Source organism: Phaeoacremonium minimum (assembly GCF_000392275.1).
Source record: "Phaeoacremonium minimum UCRPA7 unplaced genomic scaffold PA7_03_scaffold_39, whole genome shotgun sequence".
Lineage (NCBI taxonomy): Eukaryota > Fungi > Ascomycota > Sordariomycetes > Togniniales > Togniniaceae > Phaeoacremonium > Phaeoacremonium minimum.
In genome coordinates, this window is record NW_006920946.1 from 869,217 (window position 1) to 888,521 (window position 19,305).

At 48.0% G+C, this 19,305-nt stretch overlaps 2 protein-coding genes across 2 annotated transcripts; both read right to left on the reverse strand.

Moving 5' to 3' along the window:
• Window positions 1–2,537: 2,537 nt before the first annotated feature.
• Window positions 2,538–3,491, reverse strand: UCRPA7_647 (putative acetyl- synthetase-like protein; the record flags this gene model as incomplete). The annotated part of the gene is made up of 1 exon (XM_007913241.1): window positions 2,538–3,491. The coding sequence occupies one exon, from the start codon at window positions 3,489–3,491 to the stop codon at window positions 2,538–2,540; it is 954 nt and encodes a 317-aa protein (XP_007911432.1).
• Window positions 3,492–17,761: 14,270 nt separating this feature from the next.
• Window positions 17,762–18,669, reverse strand: UCRPA7_648 (putative methyltransferase domain-containing protein; the record flags this gene model as incomplete). Its single annotated transcript, XM_007913242.1, has 4 exons — window positions 17,762–18,209; window positions 18,264–18,404; window positions 18,459–18,537; window positions 18,594–18,669. 4 exons carry the CDS (start codon window positions 18,667–18,669, stop codon window positions 17,762–17,764), a joined length of 744 nt encoding a protein of 247 aa, XP_007911433.1.
• Window positions 18,670–19,305: the final 636 nt, after the last annotated feature.

Genomic DNA, 19,305 nt, shown 5'->3' on the forward strand with positions numbered 1-19,305 from the left:
CTTCAGGTATATTGGGACGTCAATTGGGACGACCTAGATACTGTGAGTCTGTGACGGAAACGAGAAGAGCAGATTATGCCGCTTTTATACAATACTCCTCTCTAGTTTTCGAACTCTTTTAGGACAACTGAATTAGCGGGCATCTGGCCGCCCATTTCCGGGAGTGAACTGTTGTGCTGTAAGTAGGGTGCTTCAACAACACTCGATGCGTGAATACATTCTGGCCTGCGAAGGCCGAATCGGAGCAACTACTCTCCGTTACCTTTTGAATATAAAGGACACACAACTGTACTGGATTCTGAGTAGATTTGCCCAAGTATATTATAATATATATTCGTCCTTTTAATGAGACATACCTCTCATATAAAGATGGAGGCCGATCAAATTCCTTCTAAACCCTTACGAGCCGTCAAGCGGGTCATCACAACCCACAATGCAGATGGCAAGCCTACATTTGAGACTGATGTGGCAGAAGAAATCAAATGGGACCGTACGCCATTGGGTGGCGATATGTTTCTGATATACACCGGAGCCCAATTCCCCATTCCACTTGCCGATGACGCAGACCTATCGGCTTACAAGGAGCACCTCTCCAAACATCCACCTTTCATGATACCTGGAGGCTTTGTGGCACGATATGTCGACTACCATCCTGGTGCACCTCCCCATTGGCATCGCACAATCACTACTGATTTCGGTGTTGTCGTTGAGGGGGAAATACAATTAGAGTTGGAGGGCGGCGAGAAGCGTCTTTGTATGCAAAATCCATGCCTAGAGTTGCGTTCGAGCTGATGATCTTGCTATAGTGCAGCGCGGTGATGTAATAGTCCAACGAGGCACCAGGCATGCTTGGTCAAACCCGAGCAAGACTGAGTTTGCTCGTGTATTCTATATAGCATTGGATGCGAAACCTCCCACCATCAACGGCCAGGAGTTAGAAGAATCCTTAGGGCAGGTATCTCATTGAGAAAGTAAGACACTTTTGAAGGTTAAGGACACTCTTGCTATTACAACTAGTGTCCTCTTGGAAAGGGAATAGAATTATGTTCATCAGATGAAACTATGAGCTACTATTACCCACATCGCTCATAATCTGAGTCAGTCTACTACGTAGTACGAAAAATCAGCTCACCGTGCTAAACGTGAGACCCGCGCCCAAGCTAGACCTGGAATACACTGAATGGCTATTTTTTTACTGGTATACCCGAGACCCGAAACCCGTACGCGAAGTTATCACAGCCGCCTAATCCGATATTTTGTAAGCCGGCAGTAGGGGACGCCAGCATCCCGTGAGATACAAATTGCTCCAAGTCGGTTTCAAAAGTGTAGCCCTTGAATAATTACATTTTCAAGCAATGATGCCATAAAGGCCACTCATGATGGCGAATATTTTGAACACGTTGGTCGGTACTTGGAAGCTACTTAACTATGAAATGACAATATTGTCAGGGTCTGATGAAATCGGCTCCACCATTCATCCTGCCGGAATATCTCCTCTTGGCCGGATTGTCTTCACGAAAGATAGCTACATGTCTGTTCTGGTGACCAGATCGGCTACTAATGCGGAGAGCGCGTATTCTCCTTGGAATGTGGCAACAGACGACGAGGTCCTTCGTGTTGCACGACCCATGGTGACCTACTGCGGACGTTTTCATGTCATTAGGGATGAGAAAGAAACCTATTTGAGCACTCAGGTTGCTATTTCCTTGGATCCTAGCTGGATGGGAACCAAGCAGACGCGGAAGGTCTATCTGGAAGAGGAGGATGGCCGAAGTCTACTGACTTTACGGCCAGTGCAGAATTTTGAGCTGCCGGTAAGTGAACTCCGTTCCACGGAAAAATCGAGAATCATCTAACAATCTATAAAAGAACAATGTGATGGCAACCGCTGCTCTTGTGTGGGAAAAGCTTTCTCCGGACGACGAGAGCGTAAGCAATCAATGAATGATCTTTACCTGTTCAGCAGTAGTATTAGGATGGGATCCAAGTTGCTGGTCGATCTAGACTTTCTTGAAAATGTAGTTTATGGGGGACAGAAATTTCATGGAGGGTGACACGATTGGGTTTTGGTCTGCTAATTACTTAATACTTTGACAAATTGAGACTGGGAAATCGATAGAAGCGCTATCGGCCTCATACTATAAATTTGAGTGATATATCACAATAGGAAGGCAGCTAGGACATGGCGAGAGAAATTCTTGAGCCCTTTAGATATTTTCTCCGTTCGTGTATAATTATCTAGTCTTCAAATTTCAAAATGTTCTATACATTGATCGCCACAAGTAGACAACAGCAGGAGCGATACCATAGTGACTAGAGCATGACATGGCCCAGTCTCATGAGTTACCAAACTTATGCTCATTAGCATAGGCATAAATCGGCGGCTCTCGCCCACTTCACACTCATTGGCGGGTTGTAGTGAACCAGGGAGTCTCCGAGTTTAAATCTGGCGATACGGCAGTGCCCGTGAATCGGCCAAGTCAGGCAAGCCACGAAGATAAGTCGAGCCTAGACTTCATCACTATTGCGTCGTCGCATCACAACTTGACATCCCTTCTCTTCCTCTCGTATATGGTCACCTCGACCCCCTTCACGTGTCCTTCTTTCAAGACACGACGCAAGATCTTACCGCTAGGTGACTTCGGAACTTGGTCAACGAACACGATCCCGCCTCGTAACCACTTATACTTGGCCGTCCGGGCTTCTACGTGCGTTCGCAATTCCTGTGCCAGAGTCTCGAGCTCTTCCCTTGACTTGCTTGTCGTTGAATCTGCGCCAGCCGCAACCACAAACGCACGGGGCCATTCTGTGGCCTCTGATTCATCGTATATACCGACAACACCAGCATCGGCGACAGACTCACTGCTGCATAAGACCGCTTCGAGCTCAGCCGGAGCGACTTGGAAAGCGCGAACCTTTATCAGCTCCTTGAGACGGTCGGTGATGAACAAATGGCCTTTCGCATCGAGAATGCCCACATCGCCAGTGCGGAACCACCCATCTGGAGTTAGTGCATCCAAAGTCACTGACATGTCGGGCGTTGATTTGGTACCTGCCATGAGACCCCCCGCAGGCAGATAAGCACTCATTAGGCTGGGGCAGCGAACGAGAATCTCGCCAGGAGTACCGGTAGGAGCCGCCTTCGTCGTTATTTCGTGGGAGCTCTGGTTAGCATCTTCTGCAGCACTAGCAGCGATCATAATCTCGACTCCCCAATGAGGAAGACCGGTATCGCCCTTGTGCGCGTGCATTTCGTCTTCCGCCAATCCCCGCTGTAACGATGTGCTGCATGTTTCTGATAATCCGTACCCTAACCTCACCCGGAATCCTGCCCTGCGGTAAACCTGCACCACAACATCGTGACCCAGTGGTGCACCACCAGTCACAGCACCCACGACAGTGCTGAATGCATTCCGACCGTTCTTATCACGGCGTGCATACGGTTCGACAATCGCTGCTTTAGCAAGCATAACAGCGACTGGTGGTGCCATGTGGAGATAGGTGATTTGGTGTTTAGGTATGGCACCGAGCACGGCTTCGAGGCTGAACGCTGTCATGGTGTACACGGTAGAGCCGGTGCATATCGCAAGTAGGAGGACATTGCAGAGTCCGAAAACATGGTAGAATGGTACGTATCCGAGCCACCGTTGTTCCTGCCCCAGGAAGAAGTCCGCGTCATGCCACAGCGCGGCCGTGGAGAAATTGAGCGCATGATGCGAAAGGAGCACGCCTTTAGACCGGCCTGATGTCCCAGAGGACCATAATATGACGCCAGTGCGCTTATGAGCCAAATCAGACGGGCACGGGCTTACTGGCTCAGGAGACTGTGAAGTGGGAACCAGCAAGCTTTTCCAATCCTGCTCCCCCGTGGCTATTGCACCAGTACTTCTCGAGATTGGCAGGGGGTACGGATCATTCACGACGTCCACGACGAAGAGCGGGACCTTCTTGAAAAATGCGGCATCTTTCTGTTTCTGGATTGCCCCTTGCATAGCCTTCACGCATGCCTTGGCAGTGATGATTACACGAGGGCGGGAGTTCTCTAATATCCAGGCGATCTCGTCACTTGTCAAAGCTGGTGATGCCAGCGTCGCTGTCAGTCCTGATGCGAAGGTACCTAGCAGAACAGGCGCAAACTGCAAGCAATTGGGAAGTTGGATAAGAACCACGGGCGCAATCTCTGGCCCTGGACAAGTTGAGGTTGGTGGAAGGATGAGGACATCGGTGCCGTCTAGCTTCAGTGAACGTAGACCCGCCGCGAGAGCACGGCTGTCTGCATGTATCCGCGAGTAAGTGAGAACGGAACCTTCAAGTCTTTGATCAGTTTGAGCCCTTCCAAGATCTGAAGAGCTCTCGAAGCGCACATTGGCAGGGCAAGTTGCGTGCAATTGTGGTTCAAGCTTCACGGAGAGAATCCATACCTGACTTGTAATCTATAAAGATTGGTCTGTCATCTTCTATCTTCGGCACCAATTGGCTTGCTGGAGTGTAATCGCTCTCTCGAGAGAAGGGATTGCTGAAAACCCAATCGAATGTATTTGACAGCGGTACATGACCTGGCGGGCCGCCAGAATAAGCCATTGTCGGACTCTTCTGGGCACTGAGTGTCGGACGAGCGATTCCACGATGGAAGGTGAAATAACTCTATTTGTTGAGGCTCCCGTGATGAGAACTGGCGAAGCTTAGAGAGCGCGGTTGGTGAGGTTTAATTGCCTTGGTCACGGTTGTATCCATTAGCGAGAGACCTTGGTCCGACGGCGCGACTCGGTCCAAGCAATTCTGCCGCGAATTGCTGGCGCTCAGCCCCTCAAGCAGGCATCGGCAGTTAATCTAGGCGCGAAACCATCTAATGTAGCCAACCCCAACCCCGCGGTCGAACTTTTGCCCCGTGGGGATGCGAGCTGTTTCGTGCCGAGTCAAAAGCGCGACACGACCGTGCAGTCGGCTCTTGGACCATTGTGTGACCATTCTTCCAGATGTCATGTCAGTAATTGTAACCATGCATATTCAGTAGCATGCTTATTGTGAGAAGTTGACGTACACAAATTACGACAAACACCCCTTTTCCATCAAGGAAGTCTAGTCACCACCACCCCCGCTCGCGTATCGAAGCAATAGATATGCATGTCAATTATGTCATTGTCTCAATCGATAAAGGTACGAACTTTGAGCTCAATGGGTAAATGACGAAACAACTATGGCAAGCCGAGCCATTAGTGCGCCAGTATGCTAAAATATAGCCATGAGCAAGATACAAACTCATGCACCCATTCGGAACTTCACCCATTAAGTCCAACGTAAGCTATAAGATCGATCACCTCTTGAGCCTCACATAGATTCTGACCATTCATGACAGGATCAAACGTCGAATAGAAAAAGAAACCCCAAAGCCACCGATAAGTCCCTTCAACTTGATTACTACTAATTATTCCTCAGCAACTGAGAGCAGCAGTCATTCAGATTTACTATTCTCAAAACCATCGACGAGGAAGTCGAATGATAGTGTAAGTGAGCGCAATGCAAGCTTAACTGGCCCGAAAGTGAACGCAAATGCGGAGGAAGGTCGGCGCTCCGAATAAAGCGGAAATAATGGGTTTCGCTTCGGTTACTAGGTAGAATACGGTATCCTTAAGCGGATTTCAGGACACGTCTAGGGACCCCTAGAAATATGAGAGAGCCACAGCCCCAGATATTAAGCATTCCAGGCGCTCAGCTCTCTCCAGCTTGCCAATCATATCTCATTGTGGTCTTCTTTGATCTTTCGTACCAATCATATTCTCTAACTTTATCTAATCGATCCCATCACTTAGCAGCCACACAAGCCCCATACGTTGAGTAATCCTCAGGTAATTCCGCTCACTCTTCACCTTGATGGTCAGCTGCCAAGACCATGTCAGCCGATGGCGGCCGCCAAGCCTGCTGAGGTGATATGGTATATATAAATCAAGACGCGTCTGCACTTTTTGAATCGTGTCAAAATATGTAGCGTGATGGAGTATATGCCTTTGCAGGCTGCATGACAATCGACAAAATGGAGGAGCTTGGCCAGACAGTAGCCGTTGTAGGCCTAGGTAGGTTTCTGAGACCGACTGCCGTGTATGAAGATTGACAATTTGCGATAGGTGTGCTGGGATTAGTAACGGTGAAGAATTTGAGGGAAGAAGGATTTCAAGTAACTGGATTCGAGCGGAATGACTATGTCGGAGGCTTGTGGAGGTACACTGAGGAGGATAAGACTTCAGTCTTGCCTTGTAGGTGCCTATGTGAGCTATACCAAACAAGACACTGACACCAACTGCATTAAGCGACTATCATTAATATATCGAAGGAACGAGTAAGTGATACGAACGATTCGTCAAGGCGGCATACCAAAAACTTGACAAGCAGATTTAATCGGGGTTATAGGGCTGTTTTACCGACTTTCCTTTCCCAGAAGACACTCCAAGTCATGGTACTGCGGCTGACGTGCAGAAATATTTGGAAAGCTACGTGGAACATTTCAAGCTTGGCCCCTCGTTACGATTGGGTACCAAAATTGATCAGATATGCCGGGACGAGTCTTGTGGTCAGTGGGAACTCAAGATCGCTGGATCTGATTGCCAATACTTTGACAAAGTGATTATGGCAATAGGTGCCAATGCTCTCCCGTCAATCCCGGAGCTGAAAGGACAGGCGTTGTTTGCAGGGCAATCTTTACACTCTCGGGCTTTCAAAAGGTATGCCTACGCTACAAACATCTCATTTTCGACCATGTTAAATCGTTCCTCACTAAGTGTAACGAAGACCAGAGGCATTCAAAGGAAGAAAGGTGCTGGTTGTTGGTCTTGGAAACACCGGTGCCGATACTGCAGCAGCTCTGCGAGGATATGCGGATAAGATCTACATTTCCCACAGACACGGGTCTTATGTGGTATGGCCCCTAAGGAATTTTGTCCGTTGAAAAGCATGAATATTAATACATTGCTTAGGTGCCTCGTATTGTAAATGGCCGCCCGTTTGATCATACCCTCACTTCCCGCATCGTGGCTTTCCAGGGCTTCATGGACCGCAATTTCCCCAACCTAGCGGAGAAGTTTTTCACATTCATGGTGAAGAAAATGCAAAATGGCGCCTTCAATATCCGTCCTGAATGGAAGCTTTCACCAGCACCTTCACTCAAGCATGCCCTTCCAATTGTGTCGGACAACTTGATCAGCATGCTGGAGTCTGGCGAGGTTGAGTCTGTCGTTGGCCTTAAAGAAGTCACTGGGCCAAACGAAGTCCAGCTAGACGATGGGACCCGGCTTACCGTTGACACAATCATTTGGTGCACCGGATACAAAGCCACATTTGCGCTTCTAGATCCAGCAGTTGATCCAACACGCCACACAACATCCGATTGGGCGGCAGCCCCAGGATCCAAAGGCAAGCCTCTACCAAGACTTTATCAGAATGTGTTTTCTCTTGACTATCCTGAATCGTTGGCATTCATGGGCTGCGTTGGGTTCGCGACAGGCGCATTGCCATTGTACGATCTAGCATCCATGACAGTAGCTCAGGTCTGGAAAGGTAACTCGAGGCTCCCTCCTCAAGAAGAGATGGAACACGCCGTGGATCGTCATCATACATGGATATGTGGTATTGCTAAGGAAGGCCCAGTCATACCTGTCTGGGTCAAGCAACATGAGTGGATGGCTTGGGCGAACAAGACCGCCGGCACTGGCGTCGATGAATATCTCGGCTGGGGTTGGAAAGCATGGCAATTTTGGCTTACAGATCGCGCCTTTGCTAAGCTTCTACTTAATGGCATTTATACTCCGCATCTATTCCGTGTCTTCGATGGGAAGCGGAAGAAATGGGAAGGTGCAAGAGCGGAGATTGAGAGGGTCAACAGGCTTGTTGCAGGAAGCAAGAAGAAGTCTAGCTGAGTCAATCAGCATGTGAGTAAAGGGATGGAATTGCCGTAATTGTTCACTAGATCAACTATTTCATCCCAAGAACTACGACAGAGGCATACAATCTAGGCTACCTACCAGATAAAGCAAAGAAGCAAAGAGATCTAGAAGGAAACGGAGTTATATCTGTAGCGAGCGTATCAAATTGAAGGACAGACTTGTCGTTTTTTGAGTGGTCATGAAGGCATTGTTAGCTTGCATAGGACATGCAGGAGGCCTACCATCATGGCCATAAAGCTCGGCCTCTCCCCTCCTTCAGATCCTTGCATCCTTACCTCCTCGTAAATCCAGACTAGCTGAACGCATCGTCTCGCCGATAAATAAAAACAACAAAAATAAAAATCCCGACGATCACTTTCAATAAGAATCACTGGACGTTGTGTTAGTGATCGATCAAAATGGCAAACGAACAAGCCCGCGAAGAATTGTTGGGGGGACTGAGCAAGTACAACTACCGACCAATGCTGTTGATCATAACCTCACATTATCAGTAGACTTTGGATTGACAAAACTTACTCTGACATGAGTATCATTAGTGGAGGGAGAAAGTATCATGTCCATAAGGCAGTCATTTGTCCCAGATCCGAGTTTTTTGCCAGAGCGCTTGATGAATCTGGGGTCTTTGTTGTAAGTAACTACTTTCATCTTCTTCCGTAAATATCTTGTTTCATTCATTTGACTAGATCAACAAATCTAGGAAGCCCGGACAGGTATTGTTGAATTGCCTGAGGATGATCCACAAGCTGTGAAATTGATGATTTACTACTTTTATCATCTTGACTATCCCTACGTCTCTCTTTATGGCACATTATGGAATAGTGAGCACATGTCAGAAAAGGTATCCTCAGATGAGGATTTTGATCTGCCGTCCACAAAACTTACCGCAGAGTCATCCGAGCAGAACCTTGGTGTTCATACCTCAGGTGACCTACCAGAAGGCTTGGACCAGTCTATAGTGGAAGACTCGTTCGAGGTGAGGCCCAAAATGAAAAAGACAAAGCACAACTCAGCACGAGACTCGACAAGTAGAACCAAGACACATAAAATTTCATGGCGCGAGAGAGAGGCGTTAAGGGGAGACGTTTCGCAACCGAATCTAGTAATTCATGCTCGGCTATATTCTCTCGCCGAGAAATACGGCATTCTTGGTCTCAAAGCTGTGGCGTTGGAGAAGTTTCAAAATGAACTATCTCGGCATTGGAACACTGATGACTTTTTGCAAGCGGCGGAAATCGTATATACGTCTACTGTAGATGACGACCGTGCCATGAGAGACGTAGTCGTCAAGACATTTTACGAGCACAAGGCGCTGCTTAACAAGCAGCAAGCATTAGATTGTTTGCATTGGGTGGATGGTCTTGCCTATGATCTGGTTATAAGGATCTCAGAACGAGCTCAGTGGTATTGAATCGCAGGAGAGAAGTGTATTATCTGACCTTGACTCAAATGAGACGGATTTCATTGGTAGCACACTATGTCAACTTAATCGTCTGCCAGTCCACACCGAGAGACTTTCTAAACTCCTCGGTAGTCATACTTGAACTGAAACATTCCCCTTGAAACACGAATGATGTTTCAACATTGGAGCCGGTCGCTTTTCCTTGTCTGATAAGAAAAGGAATCCTGCCACCCTTGAACATGCACACTCGGTCACCAACCTCGGCATTCTCGGGCACAAACGCTATATGGCCCTTTTCGGTGTATACCATCCTTCTTCCAACTACAATGGCTCGAATTGCATCCGATAAGCCCACAATATTCATGATAGTGTCGATGCCAAACTCCACTAACTTATCTTCAATCTCGTTCACGGCCAGTAGACCAGCTTGTTGTACTTGTAGAAAAACCAAAAATGCGAAGTAACATTTCCATGTCTGCTCAGACAAGTCCTCAGTTTGCTCATTGATGGGATTGAACCATCGACTAAGGTCTCCGATCAACTGGTCCCATGACTTGAAAGTCGGTGGGCACTTAGGTGCTGCGCCGTCCGTCGGGCCTATCCCCTTCTTTAATAACTCCGTATAGGCAGACAAATCCATCTGATGTGACTCAGAAGACTGTATGACTGCTATTCCACTTAGCCTCTCCCACTCTTCGTGAGCATGTTTTAGTCCTGGTAGTGCTGATCGTAGAGTAGAAACTGTCTTCAGAGTGTCAACTATCTGACCGGTTAAACCAAGAACCTTTGAATCCGATGGATCCCATGAAATCTCCGGCTCTCCAATCGAAACAAGTTGCTGCTTGAATTGCGAAGGATGATCAGACAATATTATGGATGACGCGATACTATATGGATTACCACGAAAGTCTGGAACCCAGGAAGGCAGATCGCTAGTGCCACTTTTCGGAGCAATATCAATGCTCGAAAGCATATCAATACTCTTGCTTTGTATCATACACTGTATAGTAAAATTGCTATAAACGTCAGCCATCGATAGGCGATAATCCGGCAGCAGTGTAAGGTCAGCACCCCACGGTTGCAGAGGCTCAGCGGTGAGCACAGGACGCTCAGCAGGTTCCTATGTTAGTGCTTAGCGCCAGCGTAGAATTATAGATTCAATAAAAGGCAAAGAGCAATGGGTGACACGTACTCGTGGAGCCATATATTCTAGCCCAATTACTTTGTTCCAACCACTAGAACCTGCCATTAATGAGATCTCTGCAGGCAACTCATCCTTATGGACGACCATGATATCATTGTCACAGGTTTTATACGAGTCACTTGGCCCGCCCAATTGCTCAAATGAATCGTTTGCGCTCGTTGGAACCTGTAAAATATTGGACAATTGATCAAGAAAAGGCATTGTGTTGCTTAATCTTCCCTTGTCCAGCTTCTCGGAATCCGAACAAAGTTTTGGTGCATTTTCAGGAAGACAGTGCTCTGATGGTCCAGATAGCACAAGTTCACTGTCCTGGTGTGGAGCCGCATCGGAATCGTCATAATCGCTTGGTTCCCCTTTCTGGGGTACATCGCGGGCTGAGGTAGGTCTACCCATTTCACTCGCCTGGTCATCTTGCTCGACTTCCGATCCCGCACAAGAAGATGATTTCCTAGAAGATCGTGAAGGTGAGTAATCACTTCCTTCCTTCAATAACTTAAATGCCTGCTTGATTTCCGCGAAGATATCTTCCAGATAGTCGGCATCATTCAGGGACCATTGGCCACGCATATAGATTGCATGAAGATTATCGTAATCCTGAGTAAAATCTTCAATGGCTTTTGACCCCCAGTTATATGCAGCAAGCTCATGACTGGAGACGAACTCGTTGGCCATCTTGTCCAATATGTGCCTGACGTGAATGTATAAGCCGTCCGCTGTAACTCTCAAAGACTCTACAGCTGAAGAGTCATTCAAGTCAAGCTGTCTAACAGCTTCTTCTACTGACATCGATCTTTCCCTGGGTGAGAGAACGGCGTTCATTTCAGCCCGTATAAGTGTCATCAGGTCAATAACAGCGTCAAAGAACCTTGTCAACTGATCGACTAGATAGTATATGCGCGAATTCGCCGCGTATAGGAGGGCATTCAAGCCGCCGTTTCCTTCGAGCTTCGTCTGTGCCCAATTACGTGTTTGTCCTCGCCAGTGTGAACAATCGAAAGCATGGCCGTCTTTGCACTCATCCTCATGTCGAGTCTCCACAAGCTCATGAAGTCTGCGATGCGCATAGTTCCCCAGCAGGCCTAATATTGCAAACACTTTGTCTCGTGGATCTGATGCTTCGAACATACGTAGTGCGTAAGCGAGCCCTTGCTGATCAAGCGCATTCTCAAACCAGTTTCTTTGCGTGATGCCCACTACTTCAGGGAAATATAACACATCCCAACCAGCAGCATGTTGTCTTTGCAGCTGACTCTTCCAACCCGCCTTTTGAAGGACCATGATAGCAGTTGTTATGGTAGCGTACAATAGCGGAGGCCGTTCGGCATCCCCACATATTGTATTAGTTGCGCCAGCTACCGCAGCTTCCTGGACGCACCAGATGCGACGAAATACGGGACGATTAAGTAGGCGGATGAGTGATCCATATTGAGGAGCTTCGACTAGCGGTACTCCGACAGCACGAAGACGTTCAGAAGCATTGGAATAGTTTAGAGGACCAGCAAATGTCCTTTCCGTCAGAGCTATTTTTAGAATTGCTTGCGCAAGCAAGCGAATTAAGTCGAAGGCTGGAACTGTGTCTTCATCCTCCTCACCGAGCCACAGGAGCACTGGCGACGCGTGATGATAAATGCGCGTCATGAGCATGATCTGCGCGCCACGTTCAATGTCATCTTGTTGATTGATGCAAACCGCATCAATCCATAGTTTCATAGGGAGAAAGCGGTGACGAATGCGTCGCAGCGCATCGCGAAGATTGGTCGAGATAAGAAGACGTTTACCATCGCAATAGAGAGGATGTCGTATGTCATAATCCTTTCGAAGGGCTGAGTCAAGCGGCACCCGATGCCCGGAGACTATTAGACGATCATATTTGGACTCGCCCCACGTATATGACAGGGCTTTGTATGGAGGAACATTGAATGCATCAAGATCGTAGTGAGCAAGGTTTCCGTGTAAGGTAGTACCTGGCTCTCCTGGTAGTAGTTCCAAAAGCCGGAAGTAGTCACCCCGCGGAAGAGGGCTGTAAATGTGTCGGGGATGTGCCGGGCTGCAAGGTTCCTCTACCGTCAAGCCATCTAAATCATCGTCGATAATAGCTAACTTTCTTTTAGGAATATGAGTCGAGGACATCTTTGGGCATTTTGCACTTGCATTTCTTTTGATACCAAAGAGAACAGGTTCGACGCCCAGACACGGCTGAATTTCTAACTCCTGTCACTCGTCAGACGGAGAGAAATTGCCCCGCTATTAGGGACTGGTTAGTCATTAGCTAGACACTCAACTCAGCAAGAGAACCAATTGGCGTATTGGCACCTTCACACCTCGGGCGCCTCACCGTACCGCTCTATTCGGCCGTGGCTCTGGTAAACTGCACTTTCATGAGACGGCAATGTACCTTCTTAACACCACGTCACTTAAGCTGACAGAGTTTTATGACTCGAATACTCCTACCTACGCTATCCTGTCTCATACCTGGGGCAATGAGGAGGTCACATTTCAAGACGTGCAGGAGAGCAGTGAGAGAATCAGGTCGAAAGCCGGATATAAAAAGATTGCCATATTCTGTGCCAGAGCAAAGGAACATGGATTGAAATACGCCTGGGTCGACACTGCTTGTATCGACAAGCGCAGTAGCGCTGAGCTAACCGAGGCTATTAATTCTATGTACAGATATTATTTCAATGCTGCCATCTGCCTCATATACCTTGCTGATGTGCCGAAACTCTCTCAAGAAGCGCCATCTCGCAGAGCAAAATATAGACCTATCAAGCACAGCCGCTGGTTCTCGAGAGGCTGGACACTGCAAGAGCTCATTGCGCCAGTAACTAGAAAATTTCTATCTGAAGACTGGTCAACTATCGAGGACGACGGGTCGGGGCACTTTTTGACTCTGCTATCAGAAGTCACAGGAATCAGTGCAACATTACTGCAAGACAGGAGCCAGTTATCAAAGTACCCAGTATCTGCCAAGATGTCTTGGGCATCAAGACGACAGACAACTCGCAGTGAAGACGTTGCTTATAGTTTGATGGGTCTTTTTAATGTCAGCATGCCTGTTCTTTACGGCGAAGGCAGCACGCGAGCTTTCAAGCGATTACAGAATGAAATTATGCAAACATCTTTCGACCAAACCATATTCGCATGGCGAGGAGACTATGCCAGCAGTGGACTTCTAGCCAAGAGTCCCTCGGATTTCCGAAACACACCGCCGCTCGAGCTATGGTCTCCATCTAGCTTGTCCCCTTTCTCTATGACGAATCTGGGCCTCTACATCAGGATGACTATCGTCAAGCAAGTTAAAAAAGAAATCGGCGACCATAATGTATCAGGAGATCACGTCTCCGACTACCATCATGCCCTCATTCACGCCATGCCAGCATTTGCCTCCACCTGGGAGCCTCTTCTGATATATTTGCAACCCGTATCGCCTACATCCTTTGTAGTGAATGGCAGGGTATGCACAGCTTATCGAAGGGTGAGGTGCTCAGAGTGGACATACTTCTCAGACGGGGCGCTCGAGGATCAAGAATATGCAGACGTTCTTGTGTTGGAAGATGAACATTTAGAGCTGATGGAGCGTACAACATTTATTTCGGTTGAACGATGATACGAAGTGAGGATTGGTGCCGATGCACCTCCGAGCGTGAGAAAATGAGATTATTCATACAAGAATTGGTTATTGCTATTCACAGAGAGCCAATTCTGTATGACACTCATGTCCTAATAACTCCGTCCCAATGCAAATGTCCCATGCTGATATAGCAATGCATAACGCCTTCGATAAGTCAACCCCTTTAGTCTGCCCCACGAAAGAGTGCATTTTTCAAAATAGTGATCACTCTTCATTCTGTTGAGACTCGTATATCATCATCGCATGCTGAATATCGTCGAGACTTGATTTGTCGCCGTAGGCGTCTAGCAATAGGGCAGTCCGTCGCCGTCGCTCCCGGTCTAGGCGCTGTGACTCGTCTGCTCTTGCGAAGTATCTCTCGATTTGTGACTGCCGATACACCGATATTCCGTAGCCTATTACTTGTTTGTTAGTCCTGCTGCTGGCTGAGAGTGGCGCGCAGCTTTCTTACCTAAGAATATCAGCGCAAATACGGGGGGTACCCTGCGCGGTTGTTAGCATCTGGCTCCGCTGTGGTGTTTAGGTCCAAGTACGCACCATCGTGCACTTCGGCGAGAAGTATGTAGAAATGGTAGGATGTTCGGATAGACACGAGCAGTCGTCGTGAAGTGTCTTGCCGGCATTTTGAACATCTTTATGGTTGGAGAATTGTCAGGTTTTGTGCGGTCGCTAGGCCTCAATTGTGTCAGTCGGTAGCGGATCGGTGATGAGCTTTAGGTGTTTCTCGAGCTTTAGATGTCAAGATTGAAACTAGCTTGGAGAAATGCAATCGAGGATTGAACAAGCTAAAAAGGAAGAGAAGAGCTGCTGCCAGGGCAAGCTTTACTAGTGAATGTGACCGCCCTGAAGCGCAATTACGACGGGAAGCTCACCCAGATCGAACGACGAGATGGAACCCCGAATGGCATCGTGCCAATGCGCAATCGAGAACATCAACTTTGGCGGGCGACGTGGGCTGCTTATGGCTGCGTGTGGGGTGATCGCTCTGCCGCAGTCGTGCGACTGTGGGAAAGTAATGCTACCGAGCGGTAATATGTAATACAGATGCTGCCCGGCTGGAATTGCCGCGGGATCGGGATTCCTCGGGCAGTCCCACGACGTTTGGCCCCTTTCGTGCCATTCGACCGGATACACTGGCCAAACAGAGCGCGTGTCACATGGCACTGACAGCGTACTACGGGTTTGTTCTCGACATTGCCTTGGTCACACACGTCACATCTTGAGCTACGGCTGCGCTGGCGCTTGGCTTGGATTACATTCTGCAATTGTTTCGGCTGGATCAGCCGCGAAGCAGCTAAAGAAGACGGAAGCCGGCAGATATACACTATCCTCGGCTTGTAAACCGTCCCCGCCATTTAGTGTGCCGAGTGCTTACTTATACCAGTTATACCGAAGCTTCAAAAGATTGAAAAACTATTTCAGCTGCCAAAGTACTTTCAGAATGGGCCTGTCAGCACATAGATCTCATTCGACTGGTCGCTGGACATGAAGAGGCGCCCTGCTTTGTCAAACGCCATGTGAACTGGGCGAAAGCAGCTGTTGGGGCAGCTGCCCACATTTGTGTTTTGCATAATCGGGACCGTGGCCGTGGTACTCGTTGATGGCTCCGTGGGCTGTCCGTCTGTTCCGAAGTTGATCTTCATCAACCGATACCCGTCGGGCGGGCTTCGGTTCCTATTGTGGAGAGTCAGCCTGTTTCGCAACGTTCACAATAACCAGAACTACGCCGTCGGATGCGTCAACTCACCAACTGCCATGGAAGCTGACATAGGCAGTGCCATTCTTGCTGAACTTGATATCAAGTGGTGCCGTGTGGGCCGGGAATGACAAACGGGGTGCTTGGTATTGAGCACAGGCTGCATCCGCTGTAGCTGGATCTTGACCGGAGGCTAGATTCGGGATGAAGTGGCTTCCAACCTTCAATGCATTATTGCTTAGATCCGCCGGCCTCCAGGCTGCGACACAGGTCGGATAACCATAGCTTTTCCCCTTGTATGGATTCGCCGTGTCGTTGAGCTGCCCATGGTAGTTTAGTTCCTCGGCTGGATTCTCGTTGTGCACGTCACGGTTTTGTCGCCTGACATCGTCCATACTGTTTTCAACAGACCACTACAATCTTGTTAACGCGGAGAGACAACAACTTAGTATTTGATGATGCTGCGTCCTGCAGTTGGGCTTGTCGTAGCTGCGTCAATGTTGGCATCTGATCCTCGTGACACAAGAAGTAGATCTGTATAAGCTTTTGACACGAGCAGGGTTCTCGTCGAATGCCCTCCGTTTCGCATATTTTGGATCACTGTCTTTTTATTCGTCGCCGTGCCGGCTATAGCGTCATATGTGTATGCGTAAACAGCGTCTAGACTAGATACAAACAGTATCTTTCCATCGACGGACAAGTCAATTCCATGATTAAGCTGTTCTCATGTTAACGTACCCAACGAATCTTTTGGCCGGGCATGTTTCACCGAAGAATCAGCAATGATTTGCTTGCTCGTGGTAACACAGACCGATCCTCCACTCTCCGCGAGTGTCACGAGCCTCACACCTCCGCCTCCTTGTTCGACAATTAGGAGATTGCCAGAGGTATCAAATACTATACCTCTCGGTGATCTGAGTCCACTAAGCAAGACCTTCGACGTGAAACCCGAAGCCATCTGCGTCTGAAATCGCTGCGCTGGTGCCGCTTGGCAATTCTGAGCTGCAATCGGCGTAGAGAAGCCTGCCAATATGGCAAGCGTATAAATAAGAAAAGAAATCATGATGAGCCCTGAAGTTGAATGCAGGACACACCGAGTTGACTCCTTACAGCCCAAGAAGAAGGAAATATGTATGGCATCCTCGCACAGAGGGCCAGTGCATTTATTAAACAACTTACAAACAGCGTTTTAGATCTTAGAGACCTCGAAATGTTCGGTCGATATCCAGGCGGAAAGAAACTCCCCGCAGTGATGTGTTATTGATCATGAGTAACCTGCTCCAAGAAGTTTGCGTCATTCACCCGGAGCCAAGATGCGCTTTCCAAGACTTTTATATTGGTCCATGGTACGCACACCTATTCAAGAGTGGGGATAGATACTCAGCATAGCAAGTTATAGAACAGGATGATATGTATGAACAAGACATGGTCGCTGAAAATACCCGACAAATCCAATCGTATATCCAATAACAGATTAAGTGCTCCCAAGAATTTTAAATATTCCCCCTCACATTGAATGGTAGGACTGTCATTGTTTCCGGGCTTGGCGGGGCAATATGTCCTCACCATATAGCTCGCTTCCGGTTTTGAACGGGCACCTGCATGGACGGAAGTGGAGCGATTTTTGCTTTGCCCAATACTTCGCTGGGTTGAACCTGGATTCTGAGTGTGGCTCTTTGCGGCTTTGTCTTGAACAGAGGATTTGTGATGCACTCGGCAGGATGCAAGAACCATCGATCGTAATCCGTTATAAAAGAAACGTGTTGAGCAGAAATCATGATTGACATATGGGTATGTAGGTATGTACAAATATCAGGAGTGTTCATTTTGGAGACATTTCAGAAAACTCTCAAGTATTTTACAATGGGAAAGTATCGTGACCCGCTGCCATTGGCAGTTACTCTGGCTTCTGAGCAAACCAGAAGTAATAATTATAGTAACGGTGAACGTCTGTCTCTTTCGCCGCCTGCCGAACCTTTGCTCCCCAAACTTGACGCTCTTCCTCGGACATACCAAGGTTAGCAAATGGCTTGGCCAAAAGTGCAGGCAGGGAGTCGATGAGCGCAAGGTATGTATAATGACCGACGAGGCGCAATGTCTTATCTTTCGGCCATGTACCAAGTGGTAGCTTCTTGATGATGCACTGAACATTTGTGAAGCCAACTTTCTCCAGGTAGCCTTGGAGGTGAAGGGGCTTGTCTATATCATAGCCGAAACTCTTCATTGCTAATTGGCATGTTTCGTAATATCGTTTGATTATGTCGTCGTCCTTCATGGTCTCATCATCGCACTGTGGCATACCGTACGTTTCTTGGAACTCGATCCAGCCTCCTGGTTTGAGATTCCTACAAGTCAATAATTAGTATGGAAAAAGGAATGCGAAAATCTTGAGCATTTACTCGAAAGATTGGGTAATGGCTTTATGGACATCGCGAAGCACTAAAGCCATGCTACGAAAATGAACTAGATCAAAGCCCGATCCATTGACCCATTCATCTTCAACGTCATCAACATAGAATTTGAGATTAGGCGGGATCCAGCTGGGAAGATTACGTATGTCAGTAGACTTTCAAGAATTCTTGTATGGATCTTACGTTGGTTGATGCGGCGATATGTCGATACCTACGACTTCAGCGCCGGGATATTGGTCGGCCGCTTCTATGGCCCAGATACCTTCGTTTAAGTAAGTACTGCTCGTCCACTGAGATCCACACTGATTGTGAACTGACCAGTCCCAGTACCAACATCGATAATCTTTTGCGGATTCTTCCCAATGGGAGAGTAGAAGAGTTTACCGTCCTGCATAACATGGCCATCAGCAATGCACGAAGGAATATGCGATTGATCTCAGATTCTTACTGTCACTTCCATTATCATAGCATGCTTCATATCCTCTCGATTTTGTTCAAAATCGTCGTTTGGAATCGGGTATTTGCCGTGCTTGTACGCGTGATACCGCCGCCCGTGAGCATACTCATGTGCATAAACGCTCGAACCTACTGAAGTCGATGCTGCAGTTGATGTCGCATCCCAGCCCTGTGCGAGAAACTCGTCTTCCTCTTCAGCGGCTTGATTGGCAGGCTCGATGACATCTGGGTTGTCCTCTTCGTGCCGTGTTGACCGAGGAGTATTTGTTCCAGCAGTCCTCCCCGGACTTGGTTCTTTAGACTTAGGAGGACTCGACATGGAGCATCTGATAGCTAAGTAATTGCTTCCTAGCTAGCTCTAGCGAGTGGTCGTATTGGACGAATTGACGAGCGCAACTGTACAATAGCACGCGCACATTAGACGATGACAAAATGCCAATCACGGTAGTTGACGGGCCAAGCCACGTGTGCTAAAAGGAAGGATGGGATTTAGGACCTCTGTGGTGGGGAAACAGGATCTTTTGGCATTTGATAGCCCGTGTCTACTATATCTATGCAACTCGGATCCTCGGCC